The 23,126-nt window shown below is 44.2% G+C and overlaps 1 protein-coding gene across 1 annotated transcript; it reads right to left on the bottom strand.

The window, feature by feature from the left end:
- Window positions 1–567: 567 nt before the first annotated feature.
- Window positions 568–18,173, bottom strand: LOC149452236 (uncharacterized). The gene is made up of 7 exons (XM_089689613.1): window positions 17,954–18,173; window positions 15,507–15,984; window positions 11,669–12,481; window positions 9,694–9,807; window positions 6,460–6,507; window positions 5,067–5,205; window positions 568–3,508 (listed from the first exon to the last, which is right to left on the bottom strand). The coding sequence occupies exons 1-7, from the start codon at window positions 18,013–18,015 to the stop codon at window positions 2,682–2,684; spliced, it is 2,481 nt and encodes an 826-aa protein (XP_089545739.1). The 5' UTR covers window positions 18,016–18,173; the 3' UTR covers window positions 568–2,681.
- Window positions 18,174–23,126: the final 4,953 nt, after the last annotated feature.

Below are 23,126 nucleotides of genomic sequence, written 5' to 3'. Positions count from 1 at the left end.
CTCACCCTCCCCTTCCTGTCCCCTCCTTCACTCACAAAACTCTTAATATCCCTCTCCCAGAATGCAAGGCATTCTGTGAATAGACAGGGAAGAGAGGGTGAGCATTGTGATCCCTCACAGTCATAGCCAATGCCCTTTACGCCTGCAGTGCTGAAAGATCTTGTACTGAGTGTCCCTGGAGGGAGGAACCAGCAGAACATGGGATAATCTTTATTAAAGGTAACTTATGTGACTGGTGCTGTGAGCGTTCCCCAAAATGTTTTTAACACAAGTAAATGCATCGTAAATTGCACTGGAAGGACAGCTGAGGAGTCAGGCTGGGAGAGGAACTGCTTACAAAAATGACCCGATCTGCAGCAGCAAGGGAAAATGTCACCAGCACACCGAGGATCACCAATATGGGTCCAAATGTTTTAATGAACGATCACATAGTTACAGCAAGGCAACGTTTCGGAGTCTCTCCGGACCCCTTCATCAGGGATCCTGCAAGACTCCGAAACGTTGCCTTGCTGTAACTATGTGATCGTTCATTAAAACGTTTGGACCCATATTGGTGATCCTCGGTGTGCTGGTGACATTTTCCCTTGCTGATTCTGTTCGGTTCCAGCCGACGGTCGCTGCAGCACCCACTTATACACACAGCCATTTTTAACGCAGGAACCTGTGCGTTTGGATTGTACACTTGCATTCTGATCTGCAGCAGGGCACGTCAAACTTGCACTTCTGGTTCATCCTGAAATTTATCCCACAACAAGGAAATAAAAAGGGCAGCGTCTACTTCCAAAAACAAAAGAGAGCATCTACTTCCAAAAACAAAAGAGTGAGATCTTTGTCTCACAGACATTGGGAGAGAAGCATGTCATTCACCAGGAAGCTCTCTGCCAGGAGGAATCTCTCCTATTTATACAAAAACATAAAGTCCTTAAAGCACAATATGGATGTGTAAGATGTAGCACTGTCACTGTTGTGAGGGCTGCAGGCTATTCGGCATAGGAAGATTTAACAGATCCAAATTCAAGTAACAAAACTGTATATAACCATCTAGAATCCACAAGCTGTTGAACTCAATGTAACACAGCTAACAAAACCTCAATGAAAGAACACAACTTCAACCAGGGCCAGGCCTAGAGGGAAGGCAGAAGAGGCGGCCTCCATGGGCACTTCAGCAGAGAGGGGCCAAGGATGGGCAGGACTTGCAGTCTTTGGTGCTACAGGTCCCTGTTCAGGCACCGACTTTAACTCTAATAAAAAGTGGAAGACGGAAGAAAAAAAAAATATTGGGCGCCATGGTTGGCCACGCCTCTTCTGTATGTCATGGAAGGCAACAGGGAGTGGGCACAGACAACAATGCACGTTTTTTTTAGAGTCTGGTTTTGGAGACCAGTGATCTATATATTAGCAGCCCCCACCTTTAGGGACAAAAACATAATTGTCCATTGACTCCTTTGTGCTGACTGCATGCTGACTGCCTCCCAGCCCTTTAGAGTTCTAAAAGCTGGGGGGGGGGGGGCAGAGGTGGGTATTTGGAACATGTGACTGCTGTGATTAGCTGTCACAGTGGTCACATGACCAGAGAGCTCCCGATCGCAAGTATGCATCGGGAGCTTACCCATCCCCATCGGCTACCGTGCTGGGAGCGTGCAGAGAGAGCCTTGTTTTAATGAAAGTGGTTTTAAACAGGGCCGCATACATGTGGCCACGCGGCATTAAGACCAGCTCGCCGTGCGGCCGCATGTATGTGTATGACCAACATCCAGAGGTTACGGTCTAAACAGTTCTGCCATTGGAAACTATAGAAAAGGTTTTTTTTAGGCCAGCAGTCTTCAATAAACCTCCTTTGTCAGCAAGAGCCAGCCCTATAAAAAAGTGTAAGGCCGGAGGCATTACATGGGCTTTCCGATCATGTGATTGGCTGTCATAGTGATCAAGTGCCATCCTGCCGGATCCCAATCATTACCAGGTGACCAGGAACTGTCAGTGACTGCATGGTGACAGTGCTGGGGGGAGCCAATTGAGCTCTCTCCCAGCAGAACACAGCGACACCAGCTGAATGCCCATGTGACTGCATGGCATAAGGTCCGACACCATGCCACATTTAAGCATACGGCCTGATGCATAATCTCTCTTTCAAAGACATTAAAGGCTGAGTTTACCTTTAAGAAAAAATATAATGAATGCACGTTTTTGCAGGTAAAAATGTGCATGTATCAATGTTTTTTTTTTTTTTTTTTTACACAGGAGCCTGCAAAGTTTGCACCTACGATCAGTGGATCGCGGGTGCAATGTCAGGCTCCTGCAGACACCTCCTACTGCTCTCTGCCCATACCTCTGTACGGGCTTTCAGTTACTGAGCGGTAAGTGTCAATAGACTACAAGTGCACTCGTAGTCTATTGAGCACTACAAGTCCATCTGCTGCAGTGGCAGACAGGACTTGTAGTTTGACTGTGAATGAATGATGCACAGCCGTGCTGATTTTAAATGTGACAGCGGCTGCAGGTGAAAGAACCCCCGCTCGCTGTCACAGGAAGAAGAGGGTTAAGGGGGAGAGGGTTAAGGTGCTTAGCAGCATGTTACACCATAAATACTGGTTTAATATGGAACATGTTGCTAAAGGTGGAGCTTTTAAAGTGTCTGTATCTAAAGGCAAGTGTCCAATCTTGTTGAGCTGCACTTCTGCAGCTCAATTTTCTTGCAGGACGTCAGTGGGAGGAAAGTTTGGTGCTAAGCTATCCTCATGTGCCTGTCTGATCACCTCCGGGGCTCGTTTCGCCTCCTCCTCATGCTCCCACTTATGTTTTGTGAAAAGTGATTTCTGCTCGAACTGTTTCCCGCACACAGGGCAATTATAGGGCTTTTTGGGCACATGAATTCTCTCATGTCTGCTCAGCTGGGACTTGGTATCGAACAACCGGCCGCATGTGCCGCATTTCACAGTTTTTCCCTTGATGTGCCTTCTGTGGTGAACAAGCAGAGTGCACTTGTGGCCGAACCTCTTCCCGCACTTGTCACACTCAAATGGTTTTTCCCCAGTGTGCGCCCTCTGGTGTATGACATATTGAGACATGTAGTCATATTCCAGGCCGCAGATGGTGCAGGCGTAGCGTTTGTTGGCGTGACTCTCTGCTCTGTGCTTAGTGAGTGCCGATCGAGTGCTGAAGACCTGACTGCAGTCCTCACACATCACCTCCTCCTCATCAGCCCGGAAATTTAGGTGCCTCCGTGTCTTCAAGTGGCTTCGGAAACCCCGTCTATCTTTCAAGGATATGTTGCACCTCAGACACCAAAATGTTCGTGACCTTCCGTCTGCAGAGTACTCGATCTTTATTTCAGGGTTCCCCAGAAATGCGTCTTCAGTTTTGCGTTTTTTGGAGCTATCAGAGTCATCAGCATCATCTGTGGATAGTTCAGACTCGCTGAACTCGCTACGGTCACTCTGCAGCTTCCATTCTGGGGAGTTCTGATGATCTGGGGAAGGTTTTGCCTCATCTTCGCTTGCTGACTCTTCTCCTACGAAGGAAACAAGACAGTGTATGTAAGATGTCTAAAACCTTCAGCAGCATCAGTAGAACAGCAGGCTGAAGCTGCTACTCCAAAGTTTTCCCCCAAACTTTCACTTATTTATGAAGCTACTCTGGGCATTTTAAGCTGAACTCCAGACAGGAGAAACAGGATATTATTAGTACTTGCTTTACTTGTGCAAAAAATGCTCTCTAGTTCTTTGTACAGTTTGGTTTTTCCAGTATTTGTCCGTCTCGAACATGTCCCTTAACCTCTTTGCGCCGGCCGAACGCAAATGTGCAGCCTCCCAGCGTCTGGGCTTAGACGCCGAGCAGTCGCACATTTGCGTTCTATGAAAAAAAAAAAAAACATATGTGCTGAGAGCGCGCTCCCTGCGTGCTCCAAGCACACGTTCGTGTGCGCACGGAAAGGTCCCAATCTCCTCTTTCGAACGGGACCTTTCCCGATCATGTGACCGCCATGACAGCGAATCACGGCAGTCACATGACCCTAAAGCCCCACCTCCCAGCTTCTGGAACCCTTAAAGGGCCAGGAGGCGCCAGCGCCAAGGGGTTAAACACTTCATTTTCTAGCACAGTTTTAAAACAGCACTGGGATAGTAGCTATTTGTTACAGTGCAGCTTTAAAACAGGGGAGGGGGTTCACAGATCCTGCGGGGGTGAGTTGAAAGCACTGAAACCAGTGGCTGCCTGAATATATATATATATATATATATATATATATATACATATACACATACACACACACACACACAAAACATACTATTTGGGTGTTTTTCCACACCCAGGAATCACGAGTGTTGCTTGCACAAATGAATGGGAGTTTACGATAGTACTCATGTTATCACGCATATAGCATACGGGCATTTCCCTGTTCGCTTTATACCATAAATCCACTATACTATAGTATAGTACTACCTCTATAAACCCACGAACAGCTGCCTACAGCCATTCATTTCCCAGGGCAAACACTCATCCACTACACGTGGGTTCATCAGTGTATCTGCGTATACCTTGTACAACTGAACACAGCTATTTATTTACATAGTGCTGAAAAGCTCCCAAATTTTAATTTGTAAATTGCAACAATGACATCTGGGATCTGGATGGCTCATGTTCATGTAGTTGGTCATTCACATTTTTTTTTTACCTTTGTAGTCAATGGGAGAGGTGTTTGGCCACATTAAATAGATGTTGCTGTCAGTTCTGACAAGTCATGTTGACCCTAAAACTATGCAGGCACCATCAACATGGCGTCTATCAACCAGTGCTGAAAGAATCCCCAGCAACCTCTGGAGGAACCCTTGTTGAGAATGGCTGTTCTAGGGTACAGAACCAAGCTTTTTACCTATAATATTTTTGAACATTTCAATGTGTGCATCAAATGCAGCTAAATCTTCTACAGAAGACTGGAGAGGATTTGCTTTCCACTAAATGAACAGTGGGAAGCCCACCCAGGAAAGGACTGAGGTGTCTCAGGTGTGGGCGCACAGGAGAAGGTCTAGCAGAAGTGACTGTGGTAGATGTTATTTCTGACCCTACAATACCTGAAGCCAAGTCTTGCTGGAATTCCGTCAGTAGAGGGTGGTCGGGAATGATGTCAATGTACATCTCCTTGTGCGCTTCAATATAGTCCCACTCATCCGGGGTAAAATAAACACCAATATCACCATATTTTACAGGCACCTGTAACACACAACACTGTTTAGCTTTGTGCATGGAACACTTGGATCACCCCAGCAGCTGAGGAATTAACTCAATGGGCACCAGCTATGGAAGATACATTGATTTTACAGTGGAATCTTTTCTTTTCACCGTGTATTACGGTGCATAAAGTCTAGGCACTACAAACACAAACCCCAGAAAACCTGACAGTTCTGTTCTGCTGTTCTCACCTGTCTGGACATAAACCTGGAAGCTGCCACTGCTGACTCCAGGCTTCAGGTGCTGTCATACTTGCATCACTATTTACAAAGTGGCTGACTTGCAGCAAGAATACAGGTTCCAGCTTCACTGGCTGCATTCTTGTTCAAGGTGAACAAACTAGCAGGTAGAAGAAGTCAACAAACAATCAGGACATTCTTCAATGACATTAGCCTTTCAAAGCTTTATTGTTCCAAGACAAGATAACAAAGGCCTCAGTCCACTCCTTGTGAAAGTCCCCAACACTTTTGAATGGCCTTTTCCTGACAATCCTCTCCAGGCTGCGGTCATCCCTGCTGCTTGTGCACCTTTTTCTTCCACACTTTTCCCTTCCACATAACTTTCTATTAATGTACTTTGATACAGCACTTTGGGAACATCCAACTTCTTTTGCAATTACATTTTGAGGCTTTCCCTCCTTATGGAGGGTGTCAATGAGGGTGTCAGGTCAGCAGTCTTTCCCATGATTGTGATTCCTAGTGAACCAGACTGAGAGACCATTTAAAGGCTCAGGAACCCTTTGCAGGTGTTATGGCATAATTAGCTGATTAGAGTGGGACACTTTGAGCCGAGAATATTGCAACTTTTCACAATATTCTCATTTTCTGAGATTGTGGATTTGGGGTTTTCATGAGCTGTAAGCCATAATCATCACAATGATGACAAATCACGGCTTGAACTATCTTGCTTTGCATGTAATGAGTCTATCTCATATATTAGTTTCACCTTTTAATTTGCATTACTGAAATAAATGAACTTTTGCACCATATTCTAATTTTTCGAGTTTCACCTGTATGTGGCAGCATAGTGGTGGGCCAGTAAAGTGCTGCCACATATATGCATACATCTGGTGCCACTGTTTACAGCTGGGAGCACACATGCTCAACACCTTTGGCATATTGATTGCAGTGTCCCCATCAGCTCATGGTCACCATCGGGCTCCCAATCACAGTAATTACATAATTCAGAAACCCAGGAAACACCTCCAATGTAATGTTACAATGGGTAGCCACTCACCTCATATAGACTTTCAAGGTCTTCTTCTTTCTCCACAATCACCCATTTCTGCAGAGAACACAGTAAAATGACATGGTAAGATAAGGGTAGTGCAGAAGAAAAAACACACCTTTCTTGTAGGCAAACAAATGCAGAATTCAGGAGTCAGTCAGTAATGAAGGAACAAGATCAATCAGTGAGGTGCACAAGCTTCCACCGACAATACAATCCCATCTCATCTTAAAAGCAGCATGTTCTAAAGCTGGTCATACACTAGTAGAGTTTTGCTCAAAATGTTTCTAATTGTTAGCCCCGGTTCACACTGTAACATCGCATGTGATTCAATCGCACTACATTCCTGTGCAAATCGCATGCAATTTTGTGTGGTGAGATTTGAGCCTATTATTTTGTATGGCTCATATTGCACCACATCCGCATGAAAAAGGTGCAAGCAGCTTTTTTATTGCCGCACTGGAACTGGATTGCATCAGTGTGATCTGATCCAGGCAAACGTAATGCGTTCTGCGACTTGTTTTTGGGGTGTCGGTAACTTTTCATTGACACATGCAGCAAATTGCATGAAAACAGTGCCACTGCTATGCGGTGCGATAAACACAGCGATTTCTGTGCGTTTCCCGCATTGCATCAGTGTGAACCAAACTTTACAGATGTCAAATTAAAATTCGCTTTCGACCGCAATAGCAAGAACATTCAAAGGAAAGGGGGGCAATTTTTTCTCCAACAAATTTCTAACATGGATATGGTTTTCATTTGGGAAATTACATTCAATTCTAAAACTGAATGTTAAGGGCAAACAAATGTACTTTCAACTAACATACGCTCATTGATTTGTGTGAACGTTCATTCAAAAATCTACTAGTGTATGGCCAGCCTTTTCCCCTGAGTAAGCCCTTGTTGGGCGAAACATGTAGGGAAATTATACTTTTCCAAACCGCAGCAATACAACCAAGCTTTCATCATTGTTTCAACAGTATTGTATCAATCTATTTTTTAAATAGTGTTTAATAAAAGTTGTTAAAATCTTTTTAACCTCCCTAGTGGTCTGATTATGTCAATATTTCCGTGCTCAAAGCGGTACATTTTTTTTCATGGAAATATGTAGTTTTTTTATTGTAGGCCTGTAATTTTTAGGAATAACTGACTGAAATTTGTCCAAACAAGAGTCTAGTAAACATTCCGGGTATGATAAAATTTGAAACACGAAATCATAAATTATAATTTAATAAATAATCATAAAAAAAATAATAGAATAATAATAAATTTAATTCAATAATATAATCAAACCAAAAACACTGAAATTTGAAATATAGCGCCAAGTTCGCACATCGCTGAGCTCAGTCGCAGAATTGTTTTCAGTGTCTGATGACGAATTTCCCCCACGAATCATTATCACTCAATTCTGCAAGTGGTTCTGATTTACTATCGCTGTTCTCTAGCCGGTCTAAAACCGCTTTTGACCTAAAGGGACGCTTTTTGGACGCCATGGACGTTTCTCAGTTTCCAGGCAGAAAGACAGTAAAAATGCAGGCAGGGCGCCGGACAAAGCACTCGGGACAAAATGTATGTGAAATGGTTTGATACAGGAATGTTATACTATGTGATTTTAGTGTATTTAGTGAATGTCACTTTTTAACATTTTTACATTTCCGCCGGTTCCATTCCCCGTACGTCCCCACGCTTGCAGGGAACGGAACCTGGAAGACGGATGCCGGCATTGGCCGGGGACGCTGCAGGGGGGACATCGCGGGAGAGCAGGACAAGGTAAGTGATACAGGGTGTAGCTCAGGGTTACTGCTTTTGGTACTGAAAGTTTACCCCGAGCTACACTCGGGAATACCGCCAGGGGGGTTAAATCAGTGAAATCAATTCCAGGTGCATCAAATCAAAAAGTGTGCAAAGTCTTACCCTAGGTTCACATCTGTGCCGGTGCTGCGGATCGGCACGAAAATTCGTGCAGCCGCACCACCCACACAGAAGAATGCGGACCAACAGGCAAGTGTCATTAGTTCTAATGGCACACCGCCCGCACTGGAAAATGCAACTGTACTGGGAACCAAGGTTCCCATGCGGGCTGCGTTTTTCAAAGAAGTGCAGGGACTTCTTCCCTGCATGTCACGGGCACAGGAGTCCATTCAAATGAATGGGCTCTCGTGCCCATGCAAAACGTGGCCCACACGGCCGCAGAGATGTAAAACGGGGGTTAAAGTTGGCATTCTTTATAAAGCGGCCACAACATCAGTAGAAAAGCCTATCCCCTGCCAGCATGATGAAGAAAAAGACCCTTGCACTCTGCAAAAAAAAACAGTGAGAAGGCTCTCAGCAGGGGTCTGACACACCACCTGCTGAGTCAGAGGTAGAGCTCTCTAATCAGTAGGAAGTGTAGCTTTGAAAACTGAAGAGCTCTAGCCCTGACTCAGAAGGGTGATTCAGACCTTTGCAGAGAGGCAACTGTTTCCACACAGAGAAAGGGTACTTCTCTACAGCATGTTGTCATGGAACAGACATTTCTACTCAGGCTGTGGTTGATTTATTATATATATTCTTCATTGATAAGAACGGTTCATACACAAGATAAGAACCATGTGACATACAATAACAATATCCCAAATTTCAAGACAGTTTACCAGAACACAATGTGATATCCTACTGAAACTTACAGCAACAAAGAGCTTATGCTGATCCTGAGAATATGTTGAAAGTCTCTTCTATCAAAATGATCTGGATGTGGTCCTAAGCTGCATGTCTGGAGGGTTGCAACCAGCCAGTGCATGAGTTTTTGGATATAATTGGGAGGGGGATGGGATAAGCTAGGTAGGTCATAATGGGGGGTGGGTAAGGTAGGAAGTGAAGGAGGAGAGAGGAGAAGAGGATGGAGGGGAGTGGAGACCCTTCCATCAAGGGTCACCATCCAGTATGCTTCCTTGACCAATATCAGATCTTTATGTTTGTTGCACAGGATTGCTGGGCTGCTTTCTAAATAAAATGAACTGTAGCACTTTTCATAGCTTATTTTTTGACTCACCTGGAATGTACGTAGGGAATTTAATCTGAATGGTCATTTGGGACACAAAGCATGATATAAGATTCCAAAATCTCTTTTCTGAAGACACAACACAGTAAGCACCTTTTGGACCGCGGTGTGTTTTGGCGCTACTGCGCTCTGAAGACAGGAGTTTCATGCAGGTGACTTATTTTTACAACCTCAGTGAAGTTCCTCTTTAAGAACATACTTACATCTCCAGTCAGTAGACCAACGATCTCCAGAGTTTGTCTCAGGATACGATGTGTTGTCATTTTGGTGCTTTCTTCAGTGAATGAGGAGCTTACCATATGTTGCATGAGAGAGGTCTGCAGGGGGCAGAGAAATGACATGATCAGTGAAAACAGACAGGGCAGCCTCAGTGTCACAACCCCAAAAATAGGGACTGTTGACTTATCAGTAACATTTGTTTTCAGGAGTGCAGTACAGGACAGAGACTCTTTAATCATTATTACTGGGCTACCTTCAGGTGACTGGATACTAGGATAAAAGAAAAAAGAAATGTTGCAGTGACGTTCCCCTTTATAACCCATCTTACTCTCAGCTAGCCTTTAGTTTTGTAGCAAGCAATAAGGAGATAAGAACAATGAGAACAGAGGTGAGAGACCAGTGTCCTGTACTGTACTCCAAGAAACTGATTTTATTGGTCAATAAATCCCATTTTCTTAGCTGACAGTAAAGGACAGAGTATCTTAATTATGACCAGTGGGACGTCCAAAAACAGTCCAGCCAAGAGGCCCACATGGCAAAACAGGTCAATAAAGGCTCGACTGAGCAGCTTGAAGCACCTTATACCCGAAACTGGCATCACATGAGGCCTGAACATCCACCTAGTAGAGCTTACAGCCTATAGGGCCACGCAGGATTGGACAGCTTTTTTTCCCTAAATAAATTAAATCATTTAAAAACTGCATTTTGTATTTACTCGGGTTATCTTTGTGTTATATTAAAAAATTTTTGATGATCTGAATCATTTAAATGGGACAAATATGCAAAAAAAAAGAAATCAGGAAGGGGGTAAATACATCATCACGGATTGTAAACATGTAGAAAATAAACACCTGGCACTAGGAGGAATGTGTACAACCGCTGACAAAATAGGTCTCTTTTAGATGGGTGGTCAAGGGGAGGGGGTTTGAAAAAGGTGACCCATTCCACGGGTGTGTGCCATTTTAAACCATGAAATGATAAGTATTCACTTACTTGGCATAACATCATCTTTTACAATTTACCACAAATTGAGTATTATTATGGGGTTGATTTACTAAAGGTAAATAGGCTGTGCACTCCAAGTGCACTTGCTCTAGATCTGAGGGGAACATGCAAGGAAAATAAAAAAAAACACAATAAAAACAGAATTTTTGCTTGCACATGATTGGATGAATGAAATCAGCAGAGCTTCACCTCATTTCAGAGCTTCCCCTCGGATCTAAAGCAAGTTCACTTGCAGCGCACAGTCTATTTACCTTTAGTAAATCAACCCCCCCCCCCCTTTGTGTATATGTTCCCAAAAATTTGCATTTGGTAAAATATAATTTGACATAAAAAAGTGCAAGAGCCACCATTTTATTCTACAGGGCCTCTACTTTAAAAAAACATATAATGTTAGGAGGGGGTCCAAGTAATTTTCCATCAAAACAATGCAGAGTTTAACATGTAAAATATCAGAATTGTCTGGAGTAGCAAGTGTTTAAAGAGCCTGTGTCCCATACTGTATGACTAAGAAACTTCATTTTCCACCAGTCACATGCTATTTTTATTATACATTCCTATAATTCTGACATAGTCTACAGCAGGGGCAGACTGACCATTTGGAAATCGGGCACTGCCCGAGGGCCCGGGGTCAGTAGGGGGCCCCATGAGATGCCCCTGGTACCTTTTTCGTAGGCTTTTTTGAGTTTGGGCAAGGACACAGGGGCCACATGATCCCCTATTGCTCAGGGGCCTCATGAGTTGTCAGTCCGCCCCTGGTCTAGTGCTGTACAGAGAACACTGAGCTATGTACATCAGTCTCCGTACCAAAGGAGCTTACACTCCAATGTCCCCACAACAAACACAATTATTGTTCTACATTTATATAGCTCTGACACAGCAGAACATACAGTATGAGTTTCACAGAAACAAAGTTATTTTAGTGACAGTATGTACCGCCACATCATTTGTACTGACCAGCACATCTTCCAGGGCCAGAAATAACCGTCTGTCTTTCACAGGGACACCTTCAGCTGAGCCCGTATACTCTTGATTTGCTTCATGTTCCTCGCTCAATTGTGGGGTAGCACCGATGAATGGTTTATCAAAGTCCATTTCGCCTGAAGGCAGGAACGGGCTACCCTGGTAAAAATATTCAGGTCGGGAGTTTTGTCTATCACTATCAAAACCCAACTCAAATGTAGAGCACTGGACGGCCTTGTCAGCCTTGTGCTGTTGGAACGTTACGCACTTCGCATTTTTTCCAAACCGTGACATGGATGTGCAAGTGGCGGCCTCCTTCATGAGGATGGGTCTGGTGAGAATTCCAATGCTGCGCTTTCCCCAATGTGGGTCGGTGGAGATGCCAACATGTTTGACTCTACGCTTCTCATCTATGTACTCATCAATCTCTTCTTTGGAAAAAAATGATGTATAACAGCTGGCGTTTGTGCTTCTCACTGGCCGAAATTTCTCTGATTCTTCTTCTCTGATATTGAGAAATTCAAATTTTGGGAATATAGTTGGCATAGCATTGGGCTTCAGATCCACTACAGAGCCACGGATAAAATAGCTCTCCGGGCCGAAGTGAGAGGAACACATACGAAAATTTGTCCAATTACTCAGGATGCAACGGGCACTTAAGTCGGGGTTTCCAAGTTGTTGCTTACATTGCCGGAGCCAGGCCTTCACTCTAGAAAAGTCAGTTGGAAAGTAATGCAGGGTCACTCCAGGGTACAGGGGCCGGTCAACTGCAGCATTTGGACAACCTAAGATAAAGCACCTAGGTGCCTGGAGAGACAAGACATTGCAATTAATTAGAATGTGTTCAGATGTATGTACTTTCATATCTAAGCCGATAATATGAATCAATTTTTCTGCACACGAAGGGACAAGCAGAAACATTTCTATACTATAAAGCAACTCTTATGTTGTTAAAGTATTTGTGAACACACAACGAAAGAACATTGTAACACAGCAATTAATGTTACCCATATCTGCATCTAGTTCTAGGAAAATGAACATTGTGTGCCTTCTTTCATGTTTTCGTCAATGGTAACATGACTGCATAGCCAGCCTCCACCCATTTCCCTGGCTGAAGCCACGTCGGATGGTGACGTAACGCGTAGGGCAGAGGTTAGTGACGTCACTTCCGCTCTGGAGTAAATGCCGGAATTCTTGTGTTTATGCTGGTAAATGAGTCTTTCTCGATTGATATTACAAGAGCATTTTGTTGGCGGTTATGTTTTCTTAATCCTTAATAAAAAAAGTGCTACACTATTGGAGGCGTCCTCTCTTCCTTTCTGAGCTGCACAGATATAATGTTCACGTTTTAAAGGGAATCCGCTGGTGCTAACAAGAGGACTTTGTTTCATCACTACCCTTCAAAGCTGGATGGATTGATCTCTGAGTGGATGCTGTATAAAGAGCGCTGTATGACCTGTGTGTTTATATAAAGGTCCACAAGTCATGTAAGCCTGCATTTTTATTGGTGGTGGAGCGCATTGACTTAAGGAGAAGCTTGGATTCATCAGATATTTACACTTGGATTAATGAATTCTATTTTTGGATGTTTATTTTATTATTATTATTTAAGCTTACATCTTTAAGTCTCATTAAACCCACATCATAAAAGAAACTATCAATAAATGCTGTATTGGCATAATCCTGTTGATCCTGCTGCTCCCTATCTCCACCTTCTGTTCATGTCCCCAATTCAGGTTGGGATTTTGCAGCTGTAGTGGCAACTCTGCACATGCTCGGTTTTCAGTGAGTTTTTATACTGAGCATTTCCTCCCTATCACATCTGAGCAGCCCATGTGACTATAGAGTCACACATGTGTGCGTATACAGAGTGCAAAATTACTATTCTTATTCTATGACACAAGCTGGAGGGGCCTGTGGATATATATTTGTGTGATGATTTAAAATAGTTTATTGATATTATTTATTTTTACTCTGTATCCCGAAGGCTGTTTTTTTTTTTTTTCTTGAACATGTGACCAGCGGCAGAGGACTAAAAGCTCCTCCTGCTTGTTTCCCAGCAAACAGGCTGGGAAAGAGCTGGGTCATGTGACAGCTGTATATCGATTAGGAAAAAGGTACGTGGGTGTTTTTTGTTTTTTTTTCAATTAAAATAATTACAGTGCCACATACAGAAAAAGAATGGACAATGTAAATTAAGCATTGTATGTTTTGTATCACTTTAAGTCATTCTTACATACATAGCACAATATTCAAGTTTGGAGGGGGGGAGAAGGGAGGGAGGGAGAGAGAGAGAGGGGGGGGAGAAGGGAAGAGAGGGGGAGAGAGAGGGGGAGAGAGAGAAGGGGATGGGGGAAAGGAGGGAAGAGGAGGGAGAGAGAGAGGGAGGGAGAGAGAGGGGGGGAGAGAGAAGATGAGAGAGAGGATAGAGGGAGAGAGAGCAAGAAGGGAGGGAGAGAAGATGAGAGAGAGGGAGAAGATGAGAGAGAGGGGGAGGGAGAGAGAGGGGGGAGAGAGGGGGAGAGAGAAGATGAGAGAGAGGATAGAGGGAGAGAGAGCAAGAAGGGAGGGAGAGAAGAGGAGAGAGAGGGGGAGGGGGGAGAGAGTATTTTTTTCATTTATGGTATTGCTTTTATATATCCAGTGGTTATTCATATGGCAACATACGTAATAATCTAACAATTAAAACAATTGGTGGATATTTTCGGTTCTGCGTGCCGCTGAATGTGTTTTTTGTAATAGACTAGTTTGGGTTTTTTTTTTGTCATTATCAGATTGTAGATGTGTTGGTAATATATTCTCACTTTGAAGTGTGCAATGAGCAGCACAACACTCTTGTTTGGTATTTTGCTTTATGATGTGGGAATACATGTGGTGATTACTGCAGCTGTTTTTTTTTTCACCATCACTTATATTTGATTTGTGTGTTTCATTTGTTTTGGTAGCACACAGAGAGTGTTTCATTTTAATAGGAGCGGGAACATGTTAATGTTCCACCCTAAAAACATGTAACATGTTCTCAAAGGTGAACTTATCCTTTAACACTAACAGGGGTGTTAGCAATGGTCGGCTTTTACGCATGTAGTTTAAACCTTTATCTGGAAAGGGAAAAGAAAATTGTGTACCCACTTAAAATACGTTATCTGGAGTTTGGCTTTAATTTGTTAGGCACTTCTGTAATGTTCAATTAATTCTACTAGTGCATCTAACATTAACCTCTCCAGACAGTGCTGCTGTTCAAGGGCGGCTCCATTGTGCCTCCATAGACAGAGGAGCCACCCTTGGGGCCAGTTCAAAATTACATGCGTTTCCATGTGCTTTTTTTCTGCATCCAAAACACACAGAGAGTTGGTGATAATGTTGTCAATGTCATAGCTCACATCAATGCTTGCAGTTCCAGTGCATTCTGGTTACAGGAAAAAAAAAAAAAGTAGAGCAGGCTGCATTTTTCCTGCACAGAACTGTACTGGAATGTGGTAAAACGCATCAAAAACGCACATGTCCCTATTTAAACTGACGAAAAAGAGGGGTAAAAAAATGAACTTGAAAGCATCAAAATGCACTGGAACGCGTCAAAAACGCATCGGAATGCTTCAAAAACTTGCATCTGGAAACATATCCAGAATGCACCTGGACTGTGTTTCTATAGTGTGAAATGGCCCTAAAGCAGAAAGTGTGTGGTTGTGTTACTGGCAGGATCACCAGGTGATATTAGGGGAAAGATAAAAACAGAAAACTAATGCAGCCATTACATCTGATTGGTAAACTGCAATACATTACATTTCTTATTTTGGGTTTAACGCATATTTTAGTAAAAATGACAACCTCTTACCATCCTGACACCATCGTCAGATCCTACGGAATCTGTGTCATCGTCATCCTGCTGCTCACTGTTAAAGGGAGCAGACAGAGGGGATGTACCTCTTCCAGAGAAGCTTGTGCCGCTATCTGCTGATGAAGGTGGGGAGAGACTCGAGGGGGACTCTTCTTTTTTAATCTGCACCCTCAGAAAGTCAGATGGGGGTGGAATGGGAAAGGACGGCCGGGCAAAGATGGTGGGAACAGCGTTTTCTTTGAGGACCCTCCTGGAACCAGCCACATGAACGTAACAGTCAGGCGCAAAGTGCAGCGAGCACATTCTGTAGGCCTGTGTGAAAAGCACCTTTTGGGAAAAGGCATCCAGGTCCCCGAAGTCCTGACGGGTCTGCTGTAACCAGAACCTGATGATAGTGATGTTTTTAGGAAATTTGTGGAGAATCCTGTTGGGGTTTTTCCAGTCCCTACACCCCTTCACTATACAAGACGTCATTCTGTATAAAGAGAGAAAATACTTGTCATCTGTCCGCAGGATGTTCCACACACATCACTTTCAGCACCATAAGGTGAAATTTAGAAGCAGAGTGACGGCAGAAAAGAACAAGTGGTTTCTGTCTGGCTATTTAAATTCCACCTTTGGGCAAATAGTAATCCAGCTCCCACACCCTTTAGACCAAGTTCACACTGATGTGGTTCCGGAAACGCTGCAAATCCTGTACGTTTCCCATACTGCATTGCAATCGCATGGTGTTCATGCGATCTGCTGCAGGTGTCAATGTTAACCCCTTCACGCCGGCGCCTCCTGGCCCTTTAAGAATTTCAGAAGCCGGGAGGCGGGGCTTATAGTCATGTGACCGCCGTGACGTCACATGATAGGGAAAGGTCCCCATCGAAAGAGATCAGGACATTTACGTGAGTATAGGACGTGTGCTGGGAGCGCACAGGGCGCACGCACTCGGCACATATGTCCTTTTTTTAATAGAACACAAATGTGCGGCCGCTCGGCATCTAGGCGCAGACGCCGGCATGCCGCACATTTGCTTTCGGCCGGCGTGAAGAGGTTAATTTACTGGCCCCCCCGAAAACAGATCGCAAAACGCAATGCAATTGCCAGAAACCGCATTGCATGGGTGAGAACACCCATGCAATGCAATTCAGGTGTGAGTATGAAAAAGGGTCCTGCACCTTTTTGGTGTGGATGCAATGCAATTTGAGCCATACAAAATGTATGGCTCAAATCGCACTGCACAGATGTTGCATGTAATTCGCACAGGATTGCGGTGCTATACCTGTGATAATTACATGTGGTGTCCCGCACCGCATTAGTGTGAACAAAGTCTTAAAGTGAATGTAATCCTCAGACATGAAATATGAACAAAGTATATCCCTCTATAGTGTGTCTTTTCTCAATCCACGGCACGAAGTGTCATTTCTTTCTGCTGCTATCAGTATGAGTAAGTTTTCCTGACACCAAGTGAAAAATGGTGACAGAGAAGGTTGCTCCAGCAGATTGACAGCCTCAGCTCTAACGAGCAGGGCGCTCTGTACAGGACATGGGATAAGTGCCCGGTAGGCGAGGGGTTAGGAAAGTCCTGGATCCTTTCTTAAATACACAGAATATATCTGGATATAACATTTATAGGTGACGTTGATCCAGGGAATATCCGATTGCCTCTCGGGGGACCAGGAAGGAATCGTTTTCCTAGCAGGAGCAGATTGGATCATGCTTTGCTGGGTTTTTCTGCCTTCCTCTGGATCAACTGTGGGTGTAGGAGTATAACTTTTTTATTGTTAGTTTTTTGTTGAACTGGATGGACTTTTTGTCTTTTTTCAGACTATGTAATGATGTATATGAAGAAAAAGTGCTAGGAAAGGCCGGGTCCCCCAGCGGTGACGATTTGGCATGTTTGGCATCCATTTCCTCGGCACAGTCTCATCTTTTATATTTTACCAGAAAATTGGGTGATGTGTTGTGCCCTAAAATGAACTTTTAGTGTTTTTTTTGCATACGTTTTGCGTTTCGTAAACCATTCTTCTAATCTGACGTTATCACGGTTTTATTCTCCAGGGTGTGTCAGAGAATTGAGGTTTTGGGGGTTTCATGTAATCTTCAGGCCTAAAGTCTTTTTTTTTTCCCAATGTAGAAACAAGAAATCCCCCACAAAACTGTGAATGGCGATGTATGGCACACCTTATGTACTAATGTCTGGTCTGAGGGCCCACACAACATGCCGGGGCATATCTGAGAGAGGACAATCCCTCACCGAGCCCAGCCATGCTCATATCACACCACTCATGTGGCTGTAGTCCATAGCAACCGCCTCCCCACTTCCCTGCAGGATATGGTTAGTTGCCAGGGGCAACACAGCTACGCCAGGCCCCACCCCTCAGAACTCCCCCTTCTACACACAGCAGTCACCAGGAACATGAGAAAGAGCGCGAACACTGCGAGCTTCCTGTTACCTTGCCGAAGAAAACGCCGATTTTCTGGGCAGTGCCTCTTCGCTAATTGGCAGGTGGCTCATCACGTGATCTCTCCCGCCCGGCGTGGCCTGCTGAGAGCGGTAGTCCTACTCTGGCGCCAAAACGTTCAGCCTAACCACGCCCCCTAACCCTCAGCGACTTCCCGCGGGCGCTGTGAGGAGAACCACGTGACCGGCCTGGCATCACTAGCCTAATAATAATTTCATCTACTCATGATTCTTTCTCTGCTTGCGTGACGTCACCGACCAATCAGCTCTCCCGGTGGGAAAATGAAAGGAGGATTCTGACTGGTTGCCAGGGGCGGACTGACCATTTAGAAACGCGGGCACTGCCCGAGGGCCCGGGGTCAGTAGGGGGCCACATGAGATGCCCCTGGTACCTTTTTTCATAGGCTTTTTTGAGTTTGGGCAAGGACACAGGGGCCCCATGATCCCCTATTGCCCGGGGGCCCCATGAGTTGTCAGTCCGCCCCTGCTGGTTGCTATGGGGACAATAAGTTTTCTTGTTGGCAGGAGAGCATGACTGAAATGCTTCTTACCTGGCCTCAGACCTGGTTAAAGTAGAATTAAAGACATTTTTGTTTTAGTTTTGGGTGGAGAGGGATTAGACCCCCTGTCAGTTTTTGTTGCTATTTGTGTCACCCTCTGTATTTGTCCTGATGTCCATTATCCCTGAAAGTGAAAGAAAATCCCAAATCTTGGGTTGTCGCCAGAACAGGAATACAGAAGAAATCTTCCAATGGGGACACACCAGGATTCCCTCACTTTGGAGGGATTTCCTCTCATTTCCTGCTTTGGCTATGGGACAGGAAGTGAAGGGAACTCTCCCCCACCCCAAAAAAAGCTGATGGGCTGTAACCCTTCCTTACTTTCTCCAGCATGAAAATAAAGTTTTGCCTTCAGGTCTACTCTAAAGCGTACCTCAACCCAACAACAGAATTGATAGTATTGCACCCTACCGGTTCTCAGATGTGGTGGCAGCATTTGTTTTTTTCTTTTTTTTTCCACACATTTACGCTTTTATTTCAACCAGTAATCCCCCCATTACCGCTGTACAGCCGCGCTATAGCTGAATGACGCCTACAGCACCATCATCCAGTTCTGGGAGTGCGTTACATGACACCCTCCCAGAATGCATCAGACGCTGTCTGTGATCGCTCTGTTGCTGATCACATGACATGGTAAACGTCCAATCACAGCAGCCTTTTACCATGTGATCAGCAGTAAATACAGTTGCCAGCAAGTGTCACAGAAGACATCTGCAGTGCTAATCAGTGCCGTGATTATCAGTGCAGCTCCAAAAATGCCCAGCAGTGCTGCTTATTAGTGCCCATCAATGCCACCAATCAGTGCCACCAATCACCAATCGCTGCATATCAGTGCAGTATCATCAATTCCCACCAGTGCCGCCCCATCAGTGCAGCCTATCATTTCTGCCTATCAGTGCCAAATATCAGGGCAGCATCATCAGTGTCTCCTCATCAATGCCCACCAGTGCTGCCTCATCAGTGCAGCCTGTCAGTGCCCAACATTGCTATCAGTGCCGTATATCAGTGCCTCATCAATGCCCACCAGTGCCGCTTCATCAGTGCAGCCTGTCAGTGCCCATCATTGCTGACTATCAGTGCCTCCTCATCAATGCCTACCAGTGCCGCCTCATCAGTGCAGCATTATCAGTGCCTCCTCATCAATGCCCACCAGTGGCGCCTCATCAGTGCTGCCCATCAACGCACATCAGTGAAGGAGAAAAATTACCTGTTTGCAAAATTTTATAATAGAAATATTTTCCAAAATGTTTGCTCTTTTTTCATTTATTTAGCAAAAAATAAAACCCCCAGCGGTGATTAACCACTTCCCAACCGGCTGTTGCATATAAACGGCCAGACGGTGGCAGTGCAGGGTCGGGTGGCATTTTATAAACGGCCTCCCCGCACCCTGCTTGTGCACGCTCCCTGGGAGCGCGCAGCACCGCAATCCGGTGCCCGCTGTGTCCTCCAGACACAGTGAAACACCGATCGTTGGACGGGACCTCTGTACGAGGTCCCGATCATGTGATCACTGATTGGCCAATCAGTGATCACATGCAAAGTAGTAAGCAAGATGTCACTTGTGACATCATTGCTTACTACGTGTGAAATCTGTGAATGATCACCGAGGTCACACGGTACAAGGCCATTCACAACAGCCTTGTACCATGTGACAAGCTGTGACCAATCACAGCTCACTCAGTACTTCTCAATGAGTGCAAGAATGCAGACAGAGAGAAAGAGAAATGATTGCTTTTACATCCTATATGGGTGTAAAAGCAATCAGTGTAAAAAAAAAACTAAATCTTCATCACCCCCCACAAGTAGTACAGTGTCACCATGGTGACACTGTACTGCTAGGGTGACAGTATGTAAAAAATAAAAAATAATTAAAAAAAATAAAATTAACATTTAAAAAAAAATGTTTAAAAATTATAATTTTTGGTTATAAACTAATTTGGATTTTTTTTTACTAAAAAGATAACGGAATACATTTTGGCCAAGATTTATGTTGAAATATTATTTATTTGCAAAATGTTATAAAAAAAACACTTTTTTTCAAAATTTTTGGACATTTTCATTTACATAGCAAAAAAAATAAAAATCCAAGCGGTGAATAAATACCACCAAAATAAAGCTTTATCTGTCTCAAAAAAATGGTAAAAAATTCATATGGGTACAGTGTTGCATGACTGTGCAATTGCCATTCAAAGTGTGATAGCGCTGAAAGCTGAAAATTAGCCTGGCAGGAAGGGGGAGAAAGTGTCCGGTTTGGAAGTGGTTAAATACCACCAAAAGAAAGATCTATTTGTGTGAAAAAAATGATAACAATTTCATATGGATACAGTGTTGCATGACCGCCCAATTGTCAATCAAAGTGTGACAGTGCTGAAAACTGAAAATTGGCCTTATGTATTATACATGGGGATCATTTCCTCCCTTATATATTATACATGGAGATCATATCCCCCTTATGTATTATACATGGAGATCATATCCCCCCCTTATGTATTATACATGGAGATCATATCCCCCTTATGTATTATACATGGAGATCATATCCCCCCTTATGTATTATACATGGAGATCATACCCCCCCTTATGTATTATACATGGAGATCATATCCCCCCTTATGTATTATACATGGAGATCATATCCCCCCTTATGTATTATACATGGAGATCATATCCCCCCTTATGTATTATACATGGAGATCATATCCCCCCTTATGTATTATACATGGAGATCATATCCCCCCTGTGTATTATACATGGAGGTCATATCCCCCCTTATGTATTATACATGGAGATCATATCCCCCTTGTGTATTATACATGGAGATCATATCCCCCTTATGTATTATACATGGAGATCATATCCCCCCTTATGTATTACACATGGAGATCATATCCCCCCCTTATGTATTATACATGGAGATCATATCCCCCCTTATGTATTATACATGGAGATCATATCCCCCCTTATGTATTATACATGGAGATCATATCCCCCCTGTGTATTATACATGGAGGTCATATCCCCCCTTATGTATTATACATGGAGATCATATCCCCCTTGTGTATTATACATGGAGATCATATCCCCCCCCCTTATGTATTATACATGGTGATCATATCCTCCCTTATGTATTATACATGGAGATCATATCCCCCCTTATGTATTATATATGGAGATCATATCCCCCCCTTATGTGTTATACATGGTGATCATATCCCCCCCTTATGTGTTATACATGGTGATCATATCCCCCCCTTATGTATTATACATGGAGATCATATCCCCCTTATGTGTTACACATGGAGAGCATATCCCCCCTTATGTATTACACATGGAGATCATATCCCCCCTTATGTATTACACATGGAGATCATATCCCCCCCTTATGTATTATACATGGAGATCATATCCCCCCTTATGTATTATACATGGAGATCATATCCCTCCCTTATGTATTATACATGGAGATCATATCCCCCCTTATGTATTATACATGGAGATCATATCCCCCCTTATGTATTATACATGGAGATCATATCCCTCCCTTATGTATTATACATGGAGATCATATCCCCCCTTATGTATTATACATGGAGATCATATCCCCCCCTTATGTATTATACATGGAGATCATATCCCCCCTTATGTATTATACATGGAGATCATATCCCCCCTTATGTATTATACATGGAGATCATATCCCCCCCTTATGTATTATACATGGAGATCAGTTCCTCTAATCTTTCCTCATAGCTGATCTCCTCCATGCCTCTTATCAGTTTGGTTGCCCTTCTCGGCACTTTCTCCAGTTCCCCAATGTTCTTTTTGCAAAATGGATCCCAAAACTGAACTGCATATTCCAGATGAGATCTTACTAATGATTTGTACCTGAGGAAGTATCTCTCTCCGGGGGTGTTATCCAGAACACAGCGAGGGGTGCTATTTGGTACACGGGGGGGTGATATCCGGGACACAGAGGTGGGGTGTTATCCGGGACACAGAGGAGGGGTGTTACCCGGGACACAGAGGAGGGGTGATAGCTAGGACACAAAGGAGGTGTGTTATCCGGGACACTGAGGAGGCGTGTTATCCGGGACACGGAGGAGGCGTGTTATCCGGGACACGGAGGAGGCGTGTTATCTGGGACACGGAGGAGGGGTGTTATCCGGGACACGGAGGAGGGGTGTTATCCTGGACACGGAGGAGGGGTGTTATCCGGGACACGGAGGGGTAATATCCAGGGCACAAAGGAGGGGTGTTATAGAGTACACGGGGGGGTTGTTATCCGGGACATGGAGGAAGACTGTTATAGAGTACATAGAGCGGGGGGTGTTATTCAGGATGTGGAAGAGGGGTGTTATCCAGGACACAGAGGAGGGGTGTTATCCGGGACATGGAGGGGTGTTATCCGGGACATGGAGGAGGGGTGTTATCCGGGACACAGAGGGTTAATATCCAGGGCACAAAGGAGGGGTATTTTGGGTAAAGGGGGGGGGTTGTTATCCGGGACATAGAGGAAGACTGTTATAGAGTACATAGAGTGGGGGGTGTTATTCAGGATGTGGAAGAGGGGTGTTATCCAGGACACGGAGGAGGGGTGTTATCCGG

Source organism: Staurois parvus, unplaced genomic scaffold (assembly GCF_062004578.1).
Source record: "Staurois parvus isolate SC_StPar_1 unplaced genomic scaffold, SC_StPar_1.0 ptg000487l, whole genome shotgun sequence".
NCBI classification, from domain to species: Eukaryota; Metazoa; Chordata; class Amphibia; order Anura; family Ranidae; genus Staurois; species Staurois parvus.
This window is presented reverse-complemented; position numbering and strand designations above follow the sequence as displayed.